Raw genomic sequence first — 18,694 nt, 5'->3', positions numbered from 1 at the left:
CCAAAAAAGCCAATAACAGACTTATTTCCATTGGGGTCCTTACAAAAAACAGACGAACCTAGTCAAGGGCAAAAAGATGATTCAAGGAAAAACAAAGCAAGAGAACACAAGAAAAATAAATAGAATAGGAAAAACAAATATTTTAAATTAAAAATTAAGTTAAATTAAATTAAATCGATAAATAATATAACAAATTGAAACAAGGGGTCACTGGTAAGGGTCACTTCTATGGGGAAAATGTACTTTTGTATTGGAACCTTGAAGAGTGAGGGCACCACAACAAAAGCACAGGGCACCATAGCCCTAAATTAGGACTCTCCTCTGTACACAGATACAGAGTCCTAATTATTAAGGCCCGTTTCTGGGGCGGAAAATTTTCAAAGCTTCATAACTAAAAATCTTACCTGCAACAAGCCATTTATTTCAACAGATTCACATTCCATTGCGGCATATTTCATATCGAATGACAAAGTGGTGGCACCATACGGAAACTTTTGTGTATGGTGCCAGTGCAACTGCCACTTGTGCCAGCACTTATTAAATTTTACCCTCATGATAATTTTCCGCATGTCGCCACCAATTTATCTAGCGTTAACTAACTCCAAAACCACTGAATTGTTTTCTTACCTGAGAAGAAGGGTTACCACATATGATATTGAAACGTTTCCGTATAAACCTTGTTTTCATCAATTACAACGAGTTAAAGTTCCGTCTCCACCGCTAGCGATAAATCCTTTACTTCAGTGCTTGGTCAGCCTTTTTGAATTGGCGCGAAATTGCTATTTGTAAATGAACGTTGAGGGAGACAAACAAGTAAGTCGGTCGTCGAAGAATTAAGGCCGTGTCCGAAACGGCGACTTCGGCTACAGCTACGGCTAGATCGCGCGCGTCTGCCTATTCTTCAACACTGGTAGACGCGCTGATCTAGACGTAGCTGTAGCCGAAGTCGCCGTTTCGGACACGGCATTAGTCTTGTCGGTCAGTACAGTCGGGGAGGACAAAATGGCGCGCCTTGTTCTCTGTATATTGTCGCAAGAGGGCGCAGTTCAATATTTTTGTCTACGATATTCAGAGCCAATATACGGCTCTGACGATATTTTAATAAGGGCGCCCTCTAGTGATAATTTTATGTCAAAAATGCATGTGATCGCCTGCCGGTTGCTGATGAATAAATGATGATCAACTATATATAGACGACATCTGTGCTTAAAATTTTAGAGTATTAAGATCTCTGTTTTTGCATCACAAAAGGGGACTGTGGTACGATTTATTCGTCCAAAGAGGAAGGAATGTTATTAGGAGAGACCAGGCAGGAAGGATGTGCGACCTTGAAGCTGTTTGATAAAGCCTGACCTCCATGGTCTGACAGTTTTATAAATAAACAATACCCGTGTTACGCAATTTTACAACTATACAACAATAGCAATAGAATTCCGATCGGGTGATATAACGATTTATTAACACACAGCAGGTGATGGTAGGGGGGCCGGCGGTGTACAGAAGGCTAGAGCATGGAGGAAGCATGACGAAGGTAGAGTTCAAAAAGACGTAGCTCATGAGCTAGCTCCACGATCGAGAGAGACAGATCGTTACTAACCCGCCCGGACAAGTAAGTTGGATGACACTCACACTCGGGAAAATAACTAACTGTGGTGAATGATCAAGAGTTCAAGACAATTAATATAATTGTAATATTTAACAACAATAAAAGGTTATTATGTGGGAGTTTGATCTCCATGATCTGAGCATGCTGAGTGAGCATATGTGTGGAGGAAGAACATTACTTCTAGAAACTATAAAAGGCTCACAGGGGAGCCTTATAGTTTCTAGAAGTAGAAGAACATTATCATGGATGAAGTGAAATGAGTGACTAGATTGTTTTACTTCAAAAGTAAATATTTGTTATAACATCATACATGGAGTTTTGAGGAAAATGTGACAACCATGGCCCAATTTCATAAAGCCTGTATTTGTAAGCACAAAAATTTGCTTTGTTGAGCATGAAATTTCTTCCTTGATAAAAACAGGATTACCTACCAACCAAATTTTACTAAAATTAATTGTATTTCTAATATTATTACTAAATAATGTATTCTTTCTTGATTTATTTCAACATTAATCAACTTATTGCATTCAGGATCAGGTGGCTTTCATTTAATTTCATTTTAATTCAATTGATTTTTCATTTCTTTATTTATTTTCCTCTAAATATATTTGAGAGCGCTGTGATTTAGTTTTCTAGGTAGAGTGTATTTAAAATGATGTTTATCGTGTTTGTTATTATTATTATTATTATTATTATTATTATTATTATTATTATTATTATTATTATTATTATTATTATTATTATTATTATTATTATTATTATTATTATTAATATTTATTGTAGTGTTGTATTTAATTTATAATCTATAAGCTCGTCGGTGATTTTGTGATTTCATTTTATTTTTAAGTGTTGTTTTTATATATCATTATTTTCATTATAATTCATTAAACATTGCTTTCATGTTCTGTTTTTATTTATTTTCTTCAAAATAAAGGCACTCCACTACTTAAGTTTCAATACTAATTGACATTTTCCTCAAAAAAGTTCCCATTACAAAAGCAAATTAGCTTTGCCAGTTCAAGAGCGAAGTTCACGGCCTTTAGTAGTTGCGATAACGTAACCCTCCTCAATATTTGATTTTCTTTAAACGCAGACTTAACATCGTCACAATGCATAACAACACAGGGTCTCCAACTGCGGAGACATTCAACGAGTTGTATCCAGCCATTCTAGAATGTTTTGGAATCATCCTCCTTGGATACATCGCCGGGAGAACTCACATAGTTTCTCCGGCCAACTCAAAGGGTCTTGGAAATTATGTCACATATTTTGCTCTTCCAGCGTTAGTCTATAAAGCAATGGTGGAATTGGACTTCCAAAAAGTAAGAATAATGACTTACATGTACGAGAATAAGGTTGTGTCTGAAAAAGCGGCAACAGCTCCGGCTATGGCTAGATTTCCGAGTCATCATGTGTTGAAGTAATGCACGCCCTTGAGCATTACCCTTGGCAACAGCCAGAGCCGTAGCTGTATCCTCCAACTCGGATACGGCCTTAAACTGCTAACAGTACCAACTAACAACCATAACAAAAACATCAACAGTGCAAGGAGAAGGAACAACTTGCATCCTCCCCCCCCCTGCCCTTCCCACCCCACCCCCACCCTAACTATAACCATAAAGTAGTTCTTGAATCACAAAATTGACCATTGAACTCCCCCAACCTACATGTATGGATATCTCACCTCTGTAAGTACCTACTATCCAAACAAATAATATAATTAACTGATGCCCATTAGTATTACTGCTTACAAAAGGACCTATGGTGTAATGCAAACAAAATACAGTGTCCAGTAATATTCCTTACCCCCCCCCCCCCCCCACACCCCAACCCCAGCCCCCCCCCCCCTTCCCTCAAGAACTAGATTTAACATTGAAACCCTCTCTCATTCCAGCAAGAACTGAAAAAAAAGCTTTGAAAGGCACCGTGTAAAAAGTGCAGAATTCTGCCACTAAAGTTATAGGCCATAAAATTAAGATGTCTTCCAGGTATAGTTGCAGGCTTTATGGTATGAATATAATGCACTGTGTAAGTTAACCGTTGATGCTTGTGCAGACCAAAAAATAACCTACTTGCTAAAAAACCTAAAAATCTGTTGTTGTTTGTTTTTGTTATGACCTTTAGAACTAATGATTCCTGAGCGCAAAAGAGTGTCGTTATATAAGCTAAATTCAGCTGAAGTTACATTCCAAGTTTGTTTGTTTTGGCTTTTGTTATTGACACTAACATGGTGGAGTGTTAGATTGTGTTTTTACAAATTCTCTTTTATGAAAAACTTTGGATGTATTAATTGCATTTATGTCAATAGTTTAACGATCGGACTTCACTCTCGAAACATATGATATTTTCTAGCAGTGGGACTTGCATAATGCATAAAATGCATAATGCATAAATTGTCTATCATAAACAGCTCCCCCCCACCAGCAAATGTGCGTTTTTTTTTAATTAATCAGCTTCATTCCGCAATAGTAACACAAAGTGTTTCTGGAAAAGGTAAAGAAAAACAATTTGAAAGCACTTTAAGTTACCATTACAATTTTAATCACTGTCATAATTCTTGTCAACCTAAACATGTTTTTCAACCTTTTAAGAAGTCTCCTGTTTTCAGAAAAGTCTACTCTGTTGCAGTAGGCCTATAGAAAGACAAGTATTAGAAAGGACATGTTATGTAACTACCCAGCAGGTAGACACACACATGGTGTTATCGCAAACCAAACACGATTCAACTTTCTTGTTGTTTAAACCACAGATCACTATTTATAGGCACTGGACACTATTGGTAATTACCCAAAATAGTTACTTGGTAACAAGCAATGGAGAGCTGTTGATAGTAAAAAACATTGTGAGATACGGCTCCCTCTGAAGTAACATGGTTTTCGAGAAAGAAGTAATTTCCACTAAAATATTTGAATTTGATTTCAAGAGACCTCAGAATTAGTATTTGAGGTCTCGGAATCAAGTTCAAATTTTCACAAATTTGTTATTTTACATGTATGCATATGTTGATATACACCAAGTGAGAATTAAGACTGGTCTTTGACAATTACCAAAGGTGTCCAGTGCCTTTAAGCCTATTGAAATAGTTCAAGTAACAGCTTTAAGTTTGAATCTTATTGTGAATTTCCCTTGTCATTTTCAGGTGAACTGGTTATTCTGGAGTGCTATTTTGATCTCAAAAACAATCCTATTTGTAATAGTGTACTTAGCTTCACTGGTTATTGGTCGACGCATGGATCTTGGGAGGGCAGGAATCTTTGCAATATTTGCCACACAAAGCAACGACTTTGCCCTTGGGTATCCAATTAGTAAGTTAACTCATTCTCGTTAAACCTTAATTTTATGTAAGATTACCTGCTCTACATTTTGAAAAGCACCTCTATTTCATTTAACGTTGCCTTATGAATAAGCTGACAGTGAATGTCAAACTCACTAGTCCAGCTGGCCAGTCAGTAAAAAATTAAAGACAAACGCCGTCATACTTATCATTCAACTTGCTTCATCTCCAAAGATGAACCCCCACTCATCTGTGCCATCTACAGTACCAAGTCTACCCTCCACCCAGAATATGTCAGTTATACCTAGTTGGACCCATCTTCCTAGCCATCTTAAACCCATTTGGGTTCCTCTCCTTAGAGATTAAACACCTCTCATCTTAAACCCATTTTTCTCACATTACAGTCAGTGCCATCTACAGTACCCACCACCCAGAATATGTCAGTTACTTATACCTAGTTGGACCCATCTCCTAAGCCATCTTAAACCCATTTGGGTTCCTCTCCTTAGAGATTAAACACCTCTCATCTTAAACCCATTTTTCTCACATTACAGTCGGTGCCATCTACAGTACCCACCACCCAGAATATGTCAGTTACTTATACCTAGTTGGACCCATCTCCTAAGCCATCTTAAACCCATTTGGGTTCCTCTCCTTAGAGATTAAACACCTCTCATCTTAAACCCATTTTTCTCTCATTACAGTAAGTGCCATCTACAGTACCCACCACCCAGAATATGTCAGTTACTTATACCTAGTTGGACCCATCTCCTTAGCCATCTTAAACCCATTTGGGTTCCTCTCCATGGAGATCCAGCGAAATAGGCAGGCAACGCATCGAAGCTCTAATATCGTCATGGTAAATCTAATTAATATTATGTTACAAATATAAATAATACTTGCCAGTAAAAAATGGCCTAAGATATCAATGCACAATGTAACATTAGTCCCTGCAGAGTCTTTCTATGTCAACAAAACACACATTTCTGAGCCCATTTTCTGAGCAGAAAATCTGCTTGGCAAAAAATGATTGCTAAGCAAACAATGTAAATTGTATAGTAATTGACTGGTTGCCTATTTTATATACTTTTGGTTTGGGGTATTACCTCTTGCCTTATTAAGCTACATGTAAGCAATATAAATAGTTTGTTATGCTTATATCCTTTAAGAAATTTGTTTATAAAACTGTCTTTTAAAAACAATTTGAGACTGATTTTTAGGTTATTTCCCCAACTTTACTCTTGGATGATGTTACTCCTATATATTTGTTCTAATTATTTTGTATTATTTTTTTGGGGACAGTTTGGACGAGCTATGAAGGGACTCTTGACTAATCCAATCATCATTATGGTCTTCTTAGGGATCTGTAGCAACTTCCTCTTCTCTCAGAAGCTTCCTGCCATTATTGCCGGCTTCCTGAATGTTCTCGCAAGTTCATTCTCTGCTACTGCTCTATTCTTCCTTGGAATCGGGATGGTTGGTAAGATCAAGAAGTCCTCCGCTATGTTCTTCTTGACTCCGATTCTACTCATCGGATGTAAACTGTAAGTGTTATTGGTGTTTACTGTAATATTTTTAGTAATAACAACTATGATATGGGACTTGAGGTATTGCATGGTGAGGTATCATTATATACTAGAGCAAGCCAGCCGAAACGTTGAGACCAATTCAGAACTCAGCGGAAGTGAAGTTAATAAGACGAAGTCCCCTCAATCAACGAAGCGAAAGTAGTAGGCCAGTCCGATTTCCTTCCTTCCGCCCAGGTAGTAGTTAATAAGCAGGACTCAGAGGAACTGAGAGTTCTCCTGAATTCTAAAAATCTACTCCACGGTAGTAGAATATATAACAAGACAAGTTCTCAAAAGAACATAATCTACCCAGCAAGTAGAGATACACATGGTGTTACTGCAAACTAAAAATCAACATTGATATAGTGCCTTTTTCTAGAGATACAAAGCTTTCAGAGAATAACTTTTAAAAAAAAACAGAAATAACATCAGGACACTAAGTGGGAAAACCACTGCCACTGAGAGTCCAGGTAAGTGCCAGGCCAAACCCGTAGCACTTGGACAAGCGAAGACTGTCCACATAAGCTGGGCCCTTTTTAATGAGCAAATTCCGTTTTTAATTCCTCAGACGGTCTTGTTGTCTATTTTATAAATTTCACTCCTGTTCTGTGTTTGACTCTCCATTTACTAACATCCCCTTCCTCAGAATCGTCTTGCCTCTGTTGACCCGTCAAGTCGTCTTAGTTCTAAAACCTGGAGGAACTGACGCTAATATGACCGATAGCTTTGCAACATTTGGATTCCTGTACAGTACTATTCCTACAGCGCCAACAGTTTACTTGTTTGCTAGCCTCTACCAGCAGTCCATGGATGTGGTTAGTAGACTTTGTAAAAACAATCTTATTTCAGTGCTCTGAGTCTGATTTTCCTTTAAGTTTTATTGCAAGGGACTGAAATATTATAGTATTGTCAAATCCTGAAATCAGACATTGATCATTGCATCCTATTCCTTCACAGTAGCCTGTAATTCTTCTTCGGTTGGTTTGTTGTGCTGGTCATTTTACTAGCCACATCTCAGAATCAACTTTTTTCAACACATGCCTCGAAATAACCTATTGCACCATCAGCAATTGCCGTGGTGCTCTTGTGTTTTTGCTGTGGTGCACTTTGCCAATTTACATTTTCCTAATAGAAGTACCCCCTTACTAGAGTATTACTGCTGTGCCCCTTCAAGAATGAAGTTTAAGGCCTGCAACATATTTTAAACAAACTACTCAACGTAGAAAACTTGTTTGTCAATTTCAGGTTGCGACATCGATGGTACTGTGCACATTTGCAGCTGCTCCTATTATGTTCATTACAGCCACTATGTCAATGTTGCCAATACAGACTAGTGAGGAAACAAGCGCTTTACTCTCAGCGACTATGGTTGACGTTGGATGCATCGGTATCGCTTGCTGTGTAAGTAAACTCTCTTGCCTTCAATAGTACTTTGTGTTAACCCTCCTACCCTTTGATTGTGTTATATCATCCACTTTGGTTTTGAATGATAGCTTAAGCCAGCCTCCAATATCATGCTATGAATGCATCTACCCGGTACACAGTCAACCCTCCTACTGTCTGACCATTCAATATCATCCACTGTGGTTTTGAATGATAGATAAACTATGCCAGCCTGCAATATGATATCATGTGGTGGTTGCACCTATACCATACACAGTCAACCCTCCTACTGTCTGACCATTCAATGTCATCAACTGTGGTTTTGAATGATAGATAAACTATGCCAGCCTGCAATATGATATCATGTGGTCAATGCATCTACACCATACACAGTCAACCCTCCTACTATCTGACCATTCAATATCATCCACTGTGGTTTTGAGTGATAGACAAACTATGCTATCCTAATATACTTCCATGTGGTGAATGCATCAGTACAGAGTCAACCCTCCTACTGTCTAACCAATCAATCATCTACTGTAGTTATGAATGATAGACAAACTATCCTAGCCTGCAATATGATATGTGCTGAATACATCCACACAGTGCACCTCTGCACAGTGTTGCCACCCTATATAACTTGTGCAGTAGTATGGTTTCAAATGCTTGGTCAACTCACTGGAAATGTTACTAAGACTAGCAGGGTTTATGTATCAAGCAATAATTTATTTTCCAAATGAAATCAAAAGATGTTAGGTTTCTTGAAAATCCTTTCTAATTCTTATCTTTATTTCCTACTAGGTTTGGATCTTGATTGTATTCATATTGAGTAAGAGAACCAACATAATCCCTCATCATTTTACTACACATCTGGTCGTTGCTCAGGTATTCAATTTTTTTCTTTCAGACAAAGTAATTGTTCTATATTTTAAATCCTATATAAATGTAGTCTAAGTACACAATAAAACTAACATCTAAAAATTTCAAAAGGTGTTCACATTTGTGAGATATTGCCCCAAAAAACGGAGCGAATATGTCCAAAGTTCAACCTTGAGTTGCAGCTTGTGTACTTTTGCCCTCAAAGGTGCCATTTACTTAAAGGCAGTGGACACTATTGGTAATTACTCAAAATAATTATTAGCATAAAACCTTTCTTGGTGACGAGTAATGGGGAGAGGTTGATGGTATAAAACCTTGTGAGAAACAGCTCCCTCTGAAGTGCCACAGTTTTCGAGAAAAAAGTAATTTTCCACGAATTTGATTTGAAGACCTCAAGCTTAGAACTTGAGTTCTCGAAATCAACCATCTAAACGCACAGAACTTCGTGTGACAAGGGTGTTTTTTTCTTTCATTATTATCTCGCAAGTTCGATGACCGATATTATGCATATGTTGAGATACACCAACTGTGAAGGCTAGTCTTTGACAATTACCAATAGTTTCCACTGGCTTTAAGGGAAAATAATTTTCCCTTTACCAGAATCAATAATCACAACTTTGAATCTAATTGTTTCTTTTGTTTTTCTCTTACCTCAGTTCCTAGCGTCCATCGGGATCGTCTTATGTAAAGTAACTGTCAATGAATCCAGCTGGATTAATATTCCTAAAGCAATCATCTTACTAGTTGGTGTATTCAGCTCACGATGCTGGGCGGCCCTCATAGCTGTAGCTCTTTGTATTATGAGATGCCGAGGTCTCTGTGTTGTCCTTCGGCTCCGTCCGTTATTTTACATCTATGGATGGGCGTAAGTGTCCTATGTTATAAAGATATTTGGAAAATAACTTTGTTATTACAATATAAATCATTTTTATAATCAATTTTTAAATGATGAAGTAAAAATGGAATGCATTTTTTCCATTGGGGTCATTTTCATGGTTCTGCGCGCTTATGTTAAGCATATTTTATGGGCTAGCAGGAAATTGCTTGTGCGCGTAATGCATGTCAATAGGCATTCCTCGCTTACTGTGCAAGAGCAAGCACAGAAATTCTGCGCTTGCACAGTAAGCAGAGAATGGTGATCATACATGTAAGGGCAGAGTTGGGTGGTCAGCAGAGCCATGAAATTTGGCTCTGGTATGTTCATTGAGTTTATATGTGATGCTAAACAGACACAATGATTGGTCACTTAGTCATCATGTGATATGATCAAAACACTCTGACTGGTTAATAATGTTCCAATGTAAAATCTTGTCTGCAGGTTACCAACTCTACTGGTAGCCATCCTCGTTGCGGTTGCACCTCCAGTCTATAAGAATGATGCATCCAATGTTGTGTTCCAATATGGAATGGCCCAGGTAAACTCGCCCACTTTTTTTCTAATTTCTTCAATTGAAACTAATTATTTTGGTTTTATTTTCTTTTTTACCCTTATACCAAGGTGTGTTAAGCACTGTATACTCGGTACTTTCCCGAGTTCTGTGAAAACAAATCCACATGCAAATCACTCGGTACATAAAACATTGTACAACAGTTTTCAGTTCGATATTATGAGTTTCTGCTCTCTCAAAAAATGTGGATGAAATTTGTTCTGTGATTTTTTGTTCCTTTATATTTTTCTTATTTTTTTCCCCTTTTTGTATATTTTTTAAACTGAATTTCGATTTTCAGTTATTTCTTTTGACCCACCCACCCACAATTTCGAAAAAAGATGAAATATTGTCAACATTGACTAGTATGAATGGTCCCTAACGAGGTATTAATTTGTTTTTCTAGTTGGTGGCATCAATCATCCTTCTTGGTTTTAATTTCTTGCTCGCTGTGACGGCTCTTGTCATCCTCCATCGTAAAGACCGCTTTGGTCATCTCAGCAATGTGAAGATGTTGCCTACCAACAAGCCTACCAGTGAAGACACTGATTCAGAGAGTGAGACAGATCGCATGCTCAGACCATCTTGTGAAGGTAAGAGAGGGAACAAATTTACCCCAACCAAACATAGTGTCATAGTATTGTTTCCACCATATCTCAAAATGGCTTATTGTGCCCAAAATCTTGTATTTATGTGTTTCTAGTGGTGGAGAGAGTCTGTGAACCTGAATTTGAACATATGGGTTCTTGGTCTAGATTAAAAGGAACCAAGACTGCCAAACCATTTTCAGGAATATTCAGACCCATCCAATTTCCTCCCCAAGTCATCGCTGTTTTCTCTTTTTGATCAAAGAAAATGGCAATCAAGATATTGAAGATATGCGGACAGTCTACCAGACTTGTTCAATCACAGCAAGTTGCTCCTCAAGTCAGCGAGAGACATGTAGACGTCGTACCAACCAACATTATCTAAAGACATTACAGACATCAGAGGGAGGAGATCCATATGATGTAGCAGCCTCCCATCAGCTTAGCAGACACATTCTACTGCTGTTGTTTCTACTGCTGTCTATGATAATTGTGAGTATTGAGGCTCTTCTCTTTGGTGCCTTTACTCCCTACTTCTCATTACAAGGCAACTACAGTAAATTGATGCTGGGGGCAACATGGCTGAAGCCCAGTTCATACTTCCTGCGAATGCGATATGAATATCGACGTCACAAATTCGCAACGAAATTCGCAGTCAGTTGAGTTGTGCTCAACTCTCTTGCGAATATCGCAGCGAAAAAGGGTTGTGACATCAAATTCACGTTAAATTCGCATTGCATTAGCATTGACAGGAATATGAACCAGGCTTTAGGATTAGGGATCCTATCTGCCGTATGCCCTATCCGCAATGATGGCAATGATTAGCATTCACAGGAATATGAACCAGGCTTTAGGATTAGGGATCCTATCTGCTGTATGCCCTATCCGCAATGATGGCAATGATTAGCATTCACAGGAATATAACCCAGGCTTTAGGATTAGGGATCCTATCTGTCGTATGCCCTATCCGCAATAATGGCAATGATTAGCATTGACAGGAATATGAACCAGGCTTTAGGATTAGGGATCCTATCTGCCGTATGCCCTATCCGCAATGATGGCTATGACTGTCGCTAAGGGGTGTTGCTAAAGATGTCCTATACTTCAATGTTGATGAGGAAATCTAGCCATAGCCAGTGTTGTAGCCACCAAATCAGACAAACCATACTCATTTTCAATGATTTCAATGTTCTTCTGTATTTGTAGGGGTTTTCATTGTGCGTATGGAAAGTTACCGGAGAGACGCAAAACTCGCTATATTTAATGCTTGAGTTTCTAGACACAGTTTTGGCATACTGCCAAGGGTTCTTTACCCTCGCTGTGTTTGGCTTCGACACCCGGAATGTCATCATCCCATTCTTCAATGCGTAAGTTGAATTTTATTTATTTATTGAATTTCTTTTCTTCAGTTTTTAAAGCAATTTAATAACAACAAAAGAAAATGCATACAAAATACAAGTAAAATGTGTAGTTGATTTCCTTAAGTTAATCTAGCACTTGTTTGCTGTGTGGATGTACTCCCCACATAATCATACTGCCAGGCTGGCATAGTTTCTCTATCATTCAAAACCAAAGTTGGTGATATTGAATGGTAATACGTTAGTGGGGTTTTCTGTGTATGCATTCACCATTAAGCTATCACCTTGCTGGCTGCCATAGTTTATCTAGCAGTCAAAACCACTGTAGATGGCGTTAAATAGTCAAACAGTAGGAGGGTTGACTGTTCAGTAGTGTTTATGCTTTCACTAAATGATATTAGGCCTACATTGCAGGCTGAGACACAAGAAAATAGTAAAGACAAACTAATCACATAACAAAAACTGAATAAGCTTTCGTAGCAACAACTACTTCATTAGATGGTATACTTTTTTCTGTCCAAAACAACAGTTGATAATTTTAAATGGTCAAAAAGTAGGAGGGTTACCGTAGGTGTCTTGCACTTTGAGGCCTCAAATTAGGAAGAAGCAAGATCAGATGTGTTTTTTTAGTCCTGTAATAATCATATTCGGGAAAACTGTATTGCCTTAATTTACGCTTGAATACTACGATTTAACTAACACTTTGTTTTCTATTTTCTGGAGTTTTAATGAAATTTTTCTTCTTACATTTCTTCAGTATTATGTGTCAATGCTTACTCGTATTTATATCAACAAATAAAAGGTATTAACTAATTTCCTCTCCTGATGCATGGATAGAAAAATATAAATTCCTGCAAATGTTAAAAACCCTGTTCATACTTCAAGCAAATTGCAAAAGGGAAGTGAATTTTCTAGCACCTTAATAAGGCAAATAGTATATGCAGATTGTGCTGTTCGCTGTATTGTAGGTATTTACCAGGGCTCAATTACAAAGAACTGCTAAGGCACAGAAAGTAGCTAAGCACAATAAAATTATGCCTACAAGAATAAGGTTACCAGCCAAACGATCTTGTTACATGTGCTACCTGTGACTGGTATCATGCTTATTTTGCTTAGCAGAAACTTTCTCTGTTTAAGCAGCTCTATGGAAGTGGGCTCATGGCTCATTTTCATAGAGTCTGCTTAAGCACAAAACTAAGCTAAGCACAGCAATATTATGCTTACCATAATAAGGGTACCAGTTAAACTGCTATGTCACATGTGTGATTTGTGACAGGTATCATGCTTATTTTTGCTCAGCACAAACTTTCTAAGTAACATTTTCTGCTCAAGCACTCAGCTGAATGAAGTTGGGCCAATGCTTTACTGTTGTGCTTTGTTTTTGCATGCCGCATTTTTCAGTTTTTGAGAAAGGTTATATCCTGCTCTTGTTCTCCTTTTTTTGTTTACCATGTTTGATGGACTCTTTCTGCACTGCTCGATGTGTCTTGTTCAAAATTTATGTTTACATACAAATATTGAATGCACATGTTGTAACAGATTGTTGAATGTTTGCTGATTGTGTATAAAAAGCCTTTATTGCGAGTGCAAGCGTGTACGCGCCACGTACAAGCCTCAGCCAATGTTAGGTTTTCCTTTTACTTCAGTGAGGGCGCTGTTTGGGCCTGTGATGTCATTTGCAATGTGTCTATTGAAACTGTATCAGTCTAAAGATGTTATCCTTTACAGTATTAGATCGGGCTCTGTGGTTTGTATTTTTGTAAGCACCTTTCAGTTTCCTGATTTTGTTTTCTTTCTGCCTGAAGATTTGGGGAAAATATGATGGATGTTAGGTGAGGTTTGCATTCATAAACACCATGTGTAAATCTCTTTTGAGTTAAAGTTGGTTCTGAGAGTAACAGGGGGTTGACAATTGAAAATTTCAACTCAAAGATCAGAGCATACTGATCAAAACATTAAGTTGTCCATCACCGGTTCTTTTTAGAACCAACACTTCTCAAAGGAGATTTACACATGGTGCTGCCGTAACCTCACGGTAAGAGTTGTCCATCACCGGTTCTTTTTAGAACCAACACTACTCCAAAGAGATTTACACATAGTGCTAACGCAAACCTCAACTGATTATACTCCCACCATAAAAAGTTTCAAATCCTACTGATCATGGATATTAAAAATTGGAATATTTGTTATTACAGATTGAAACGAGTGTTATGTAGAAAGAAGAGAACATCATCTTCTGATGATGATGATATGGATTCTGAGACGTCACACACCATTCAACAGTTCACTCAACATCACATTGAATCATGCAAGAAAGATATTCTTAAAGATGTCAGGTAAGGATGTACTTTCTTACAATAACTCCATAGAGTCTTTTTCTTAAAGGGAAGGTACGTACATTTGGTAGTCACTCTTAAAATCAATGGCAATAAAAACTTTTTGTTAAAGCCTACAGCAGCTTTTGATAGTTTAACCCTAACCCCGTTAGGGTCCATCTACATACCATGCCAAATACAACAGAATGCAACAAGGGATTTTGTTGCATTGTGCAGGCATGTTGTTTGTGTTAGGACTGTGATCAAGGGTGTTTGCCCTGCTATACGCAAACAGTATGCACATAGTGTTGACTTGGCTTGTATGTGGGACCATGAACAAAAGTTGACTGCCAAATACAACAAAATGCAACACCAATATGAAGTCACCTTGACTGCTGAATGCAACAAATTCAGTCAAAGAATGACATCTGAGTTGACTGCCGAATGCAATAGATTACAACAACTATTTCCATTTGGTGCATATTAAAGTTGCATTTAGAATGCTTCAAAGAAATGTGGATTATGTAAAAAGGTATCAGTTTTATGCCCAAGAAAACCAACAAGGGTTTTTGCCAATTTGGCTTTTCCTCCCTCATCTAAAAATTAACATTTCCCCATGTGCGTCTCCTATTCAACGATTTTCTGCTGCTGGATGTGTAACAATAGTCATAATTTATCATCCTCGTTCATTCTTCCTTGTTCTTTAGAATTGGTGTGCAAGCTCATCACCATGAAGTATTCCATGGATTGGACCTCGTTGATTGGTTAGTTGAAGTTGGCTTAGCAACAGACAGAGATGGCGCTGTTTCTTACAGCAAAAGGCTCCTGATTGGTCAGATTATTACGGTCGTTGATAAAGATCATGATACGAAACAGTATCACGATAGTGGATTGTTGTATAAGTTCACGAGTGATGAGGATTCTACAAGTGAAGACTTTCATGTTGTGACTTAAAGCTGCAGCAAACTTTTTTTAAAAGTACTCAGTTTGCTTTTTTAATTTCTGTATGACCATCACCAATCGTCCAGACTTAATTTCTATAAAAATAGATATTTGATTTTGCTTTTAGAAACATAGATACTGTATTTAAAACCTGAAGAATAATGAAATATGTCAATGAATGTCATGACTATTTCAGTAATGACCCTTATAGTTTAGTGAAAGATCAGATCTTGCAGCTGTGAGTTGCCTCTATGGGTATCTTGGTACTAGCTATTTGTGGTGGCTGTAGTCTCTTAAGGGTTCAAGTTGAAGAAAAAAAGGTACAAATTTAAAATAATAAAAAACATTTGTGTTTGATAAGTTTGATCGGATTCATATAATAATCCTACCTAACATAATATGTATGTTACAGGAAAAAAAGGCGCCTGGTGTTTTTGGAAACTCGCTGCTGATAGGTAAAATCACTTTTATCTATATCAGTACCCCATCTTTAATGGAGGATTGACAATCAACATTACTAAATCAAAATTTAATTTATTCATTTTAATCATTTTTTGGGTCAACATATGGTTTACATAGTTATGGTTTACATATCAAGGAATGATTTATTTCATCATCTAATCCCTTCACCTTTCAACTCCGACCTTTGTTATTTAGAGTGTAAAGAAGAAATCATTTGTAGATGAAACGGAATCCTGTAAATGATGGTAATTTGCAGTACTGGCTAGGTGCTTTAATGGACACTGAACCAGCCCACTGAGTGCTTTAAATTATTACTCTTTGTCAATTTTTTTTTATAAATTTATGATATTTTTCTTTGTTCAAGCCCAGATTTACCCAGTGAGTTTCCCTCTTGGTTAATGACTTGAAATTATATGAAATACTCTACATCGACAGCTTTTAATTAAATAAAATGGTCCAACATAGGCCCTTATACTTGCCATTTGCATTTGATACAGAGATTATTTAATTATGCTAGCTACATAAATCTGTAACGTCTACGTAATGTCATGTTACAAAGTAAAGATTTAGTCTTATACAGCGCATGTATCTACCTATCTATCTATCTATCTAATGTACTCAAGGCATTTTAACAAAAAGAAACATGTAAAATACAGGTCATAGAATTCTTTGAATTATGAAACCGATTTATGTAGTACCTTGCAAAACACAAGGGTTTGAATAGTGCTTTGATGCACTCAGCAGCCACTACCAGAAACCTAGGGGCAAACCCCTTCTCTCATAGTAAATGTACATGTAACTGTTTTTTAACACGCATTACACAACAAATTGGGGATAACTTTCCGTATGGCGCCACCACTTTTTCACTCATTTATACAAAAAGGGATATATCAATCAGGTAAATAAGTTCCTATATTATTTTATATCGAATGAAAAAGTGGTGGCGCCATACGAAAACTTTTCCCAAATTGGACCTGTGGCTTAACGTCACATTAGAAGGACAAAGCAATAAGGGTTAAGTGTCTTGCTTTAGGACGCAAATGTCAAGACTGGGACTCGAACCCACACTCCGCTAATCAGAACCCTACCACCACCACTTTTTCTCTTATATTTACCCAAAGGAATATCTCATTTGAGTAAATTAGATACATGTTCTCGTTTAATTTTCATAACATGAAAAAGTGGTGGCAGGATACCGACATTTTTCATAGGCATCTTTTCCATATCACTCACCTTGTGTTCATGAAGTAATGTTCCAGCATCCATTAGACATGTCTTCATATTCCATTAAATTCCACCTGCCAGTCCAGTGCAACCTGTTTCAATTACTTATAATGTTGTATCTTGCTCATGAGTTTCAAATACAAGACATACTACCACTTTTCATCAACTCATGGCCACTAACCAAACTCCATGTGACAACTTCCAAACATCGACAAGCTCATCAGACTTTTTACTTAGCATAGGAAGGGCTTTGGCTTAATATATGGGCTACCAGGCAAAATACAATGTAATGTATACTCTGTAACTGGTACCTTGTTATCTTTTTTGCTTAGTAAATCACTTAGCACCTTTCTCTGCTTGGCAGCTCTTAGAAAAAACAACACATATAGGAGGAAATATTTAAATAATATATGTATTGGTTTATATTTCTTTATTTTAAGAGTTATATTGAAATGTTCCAACTTTATTTTATTGATTTCAGGGGGGGAAACAAAAATTGTACTGCCAAGTGTAAAAGTTCTGGTCAAGTAATATATTTTTAACAAATTCCAAAGAAACTCTGCCAATTGAGTATCAGGTTTAGTTTTAAGGAATATTGAGAAACATTTGTTTGCAATAATTTAAAGGTTTGTATCATAAAGCGTGTATTTTCATTTATGGTTTGTTTTTTCATGTAAAGGTTTTGTAAGTATTTGATTGAAGCCAAGCATTTTGTAAATATTTGTGCTGAGAAGCATTGATTTTGGGGTTTTTCTATGACGACTTCCTAATTTATTGGTGTAATATGTGTTTATGTGCTCTGATTGGTCAAAAGTAGCTATCTAATTCTATCTATTTTATTATTTTTTTTCATTGAAGGGAATGACATTTGGCAATCGCTCTTAATCTAAATGGCATTGAAAACTTACTGGGTTAGAACAGATTATGAATTATTTTATTTGAGTGGCAGAACCGTTAAAGATTTTTCAGTGATATCGCAGAAATGCTAGCACCTTTGGAAATCTTCATAGGTTTATTGTATATATCTACATTCATATATAATTAAAACAACCGAATTGCTAAGAAAAGGTATATATTTTACTTCTTGATTTTGTTTTATTTTAATTTATCAACACAAAATAACTTACCATCTTTACGCAGTTTATTTATTGTTCACCAGAACAGCTTTAATTAAACACCATACTAATATAAATAATACCAAATGTGTATAAGTGTCATCTCTCTTTGACCAAACATATTACAAGCCCTGGAATTGAGTAATACATACAAGATCCTGCTTTAAAAAAATATAATGAATGTAAAAATAAAAGCTCAAGAATATTGCCCTAAAATTAAGACTTAGGCCTTGTCCAAATTATGGCTACAGCTTATGACTATGGCTAGATTTCTGCGTCATCATGCATTGAGGTAAAGGAACACCCTTAGCAACAGCCGTAGCTGTCAATTCAGACACAGCCTTACTCAAGAAAGACTGACTCGAAAGAATCCCACAACAAAAAAAGCAAAACATACAAGACAACATACATTACTAAGAATGACTGCTTGTACAGTGCGCATAAGCAATAGCTGTATCTCAGTGACGCTCCAGGTGCTTTAAAGATGCTATGTCAGATTTTTGGCCGATTTGACCCAAAAATTTGTATTTAAAATTCAATAGGTGTTATGATGG

At 37.0% G+C, this 18,694-nt stretch overlaps 1 protein-coding gene across 2 annotated transcripts; it reads left to right on the top strand.

Moving 5' to 3' along the window:
• The first annotated feature begins 1,151 nt into the window (after positions 1-1,151).
• LOC117299962 (integral membrane protein GPR155-like) lies at positions 1,152-16,629 on the top strand. 2 transcript variants are annotated; one of them, XM_033783586.1, is made up of 16 exons: positions 1,152-1,609; positions 2,700-2,928; positions 4,746-4,911; positions 5,585-5,739; positions 6,183-6,424; positions 7,095-7,263; positions 7,694-7,849; positions 8,633-8,716; positions 9,367-9,575; positions 10,029-10,125; positions 10,544-10,730; positions 10,990-11,216; positions 11,931-12,091; positions 12,840-12,884; positions 14,278-14,418; positions 15,105-16,629. In XM_033783586.1, the coding sequence occupies exons 2-16, from the start codon at positions 2,716-2,718 to the stop codon at positions 15,349-15,351; spliced, it is 2,499 nt and encodes an 832-aa protein (XP_033639477.1). In that variant the 5' UTR covers positions 1,152-1,609; positions 2,700-2,715; the 3' UTR covers positions 15,352-16,629. The 2 variants fall into 2 exon arrangements, with proteins under 2 accessions (XP_033639477.1, XP_033639478.1); XM_033783587.1 differs by lacking the exon at positions 12,840-12,884.
• The last annotated feature ends 2,065 nt before the right edge of the window (positions 16,630-18,694 follow it).

This window comes from Asterias rubens, chromosome 15 (genome assembly GCF_902459465.1).
Source record: "Asterias rubens chromosome 15, eAstRub1.3, whole genome shotgun sequence".
NCBI lineage: Eukaryota > Metazoa > Echinodermata > Asteroidea > Forcipulatida > Asteriidae > Asterias > Asterias rubens.
This window is presented reverse-complemented; position numbering and strand designations above follow the sequence as displayed.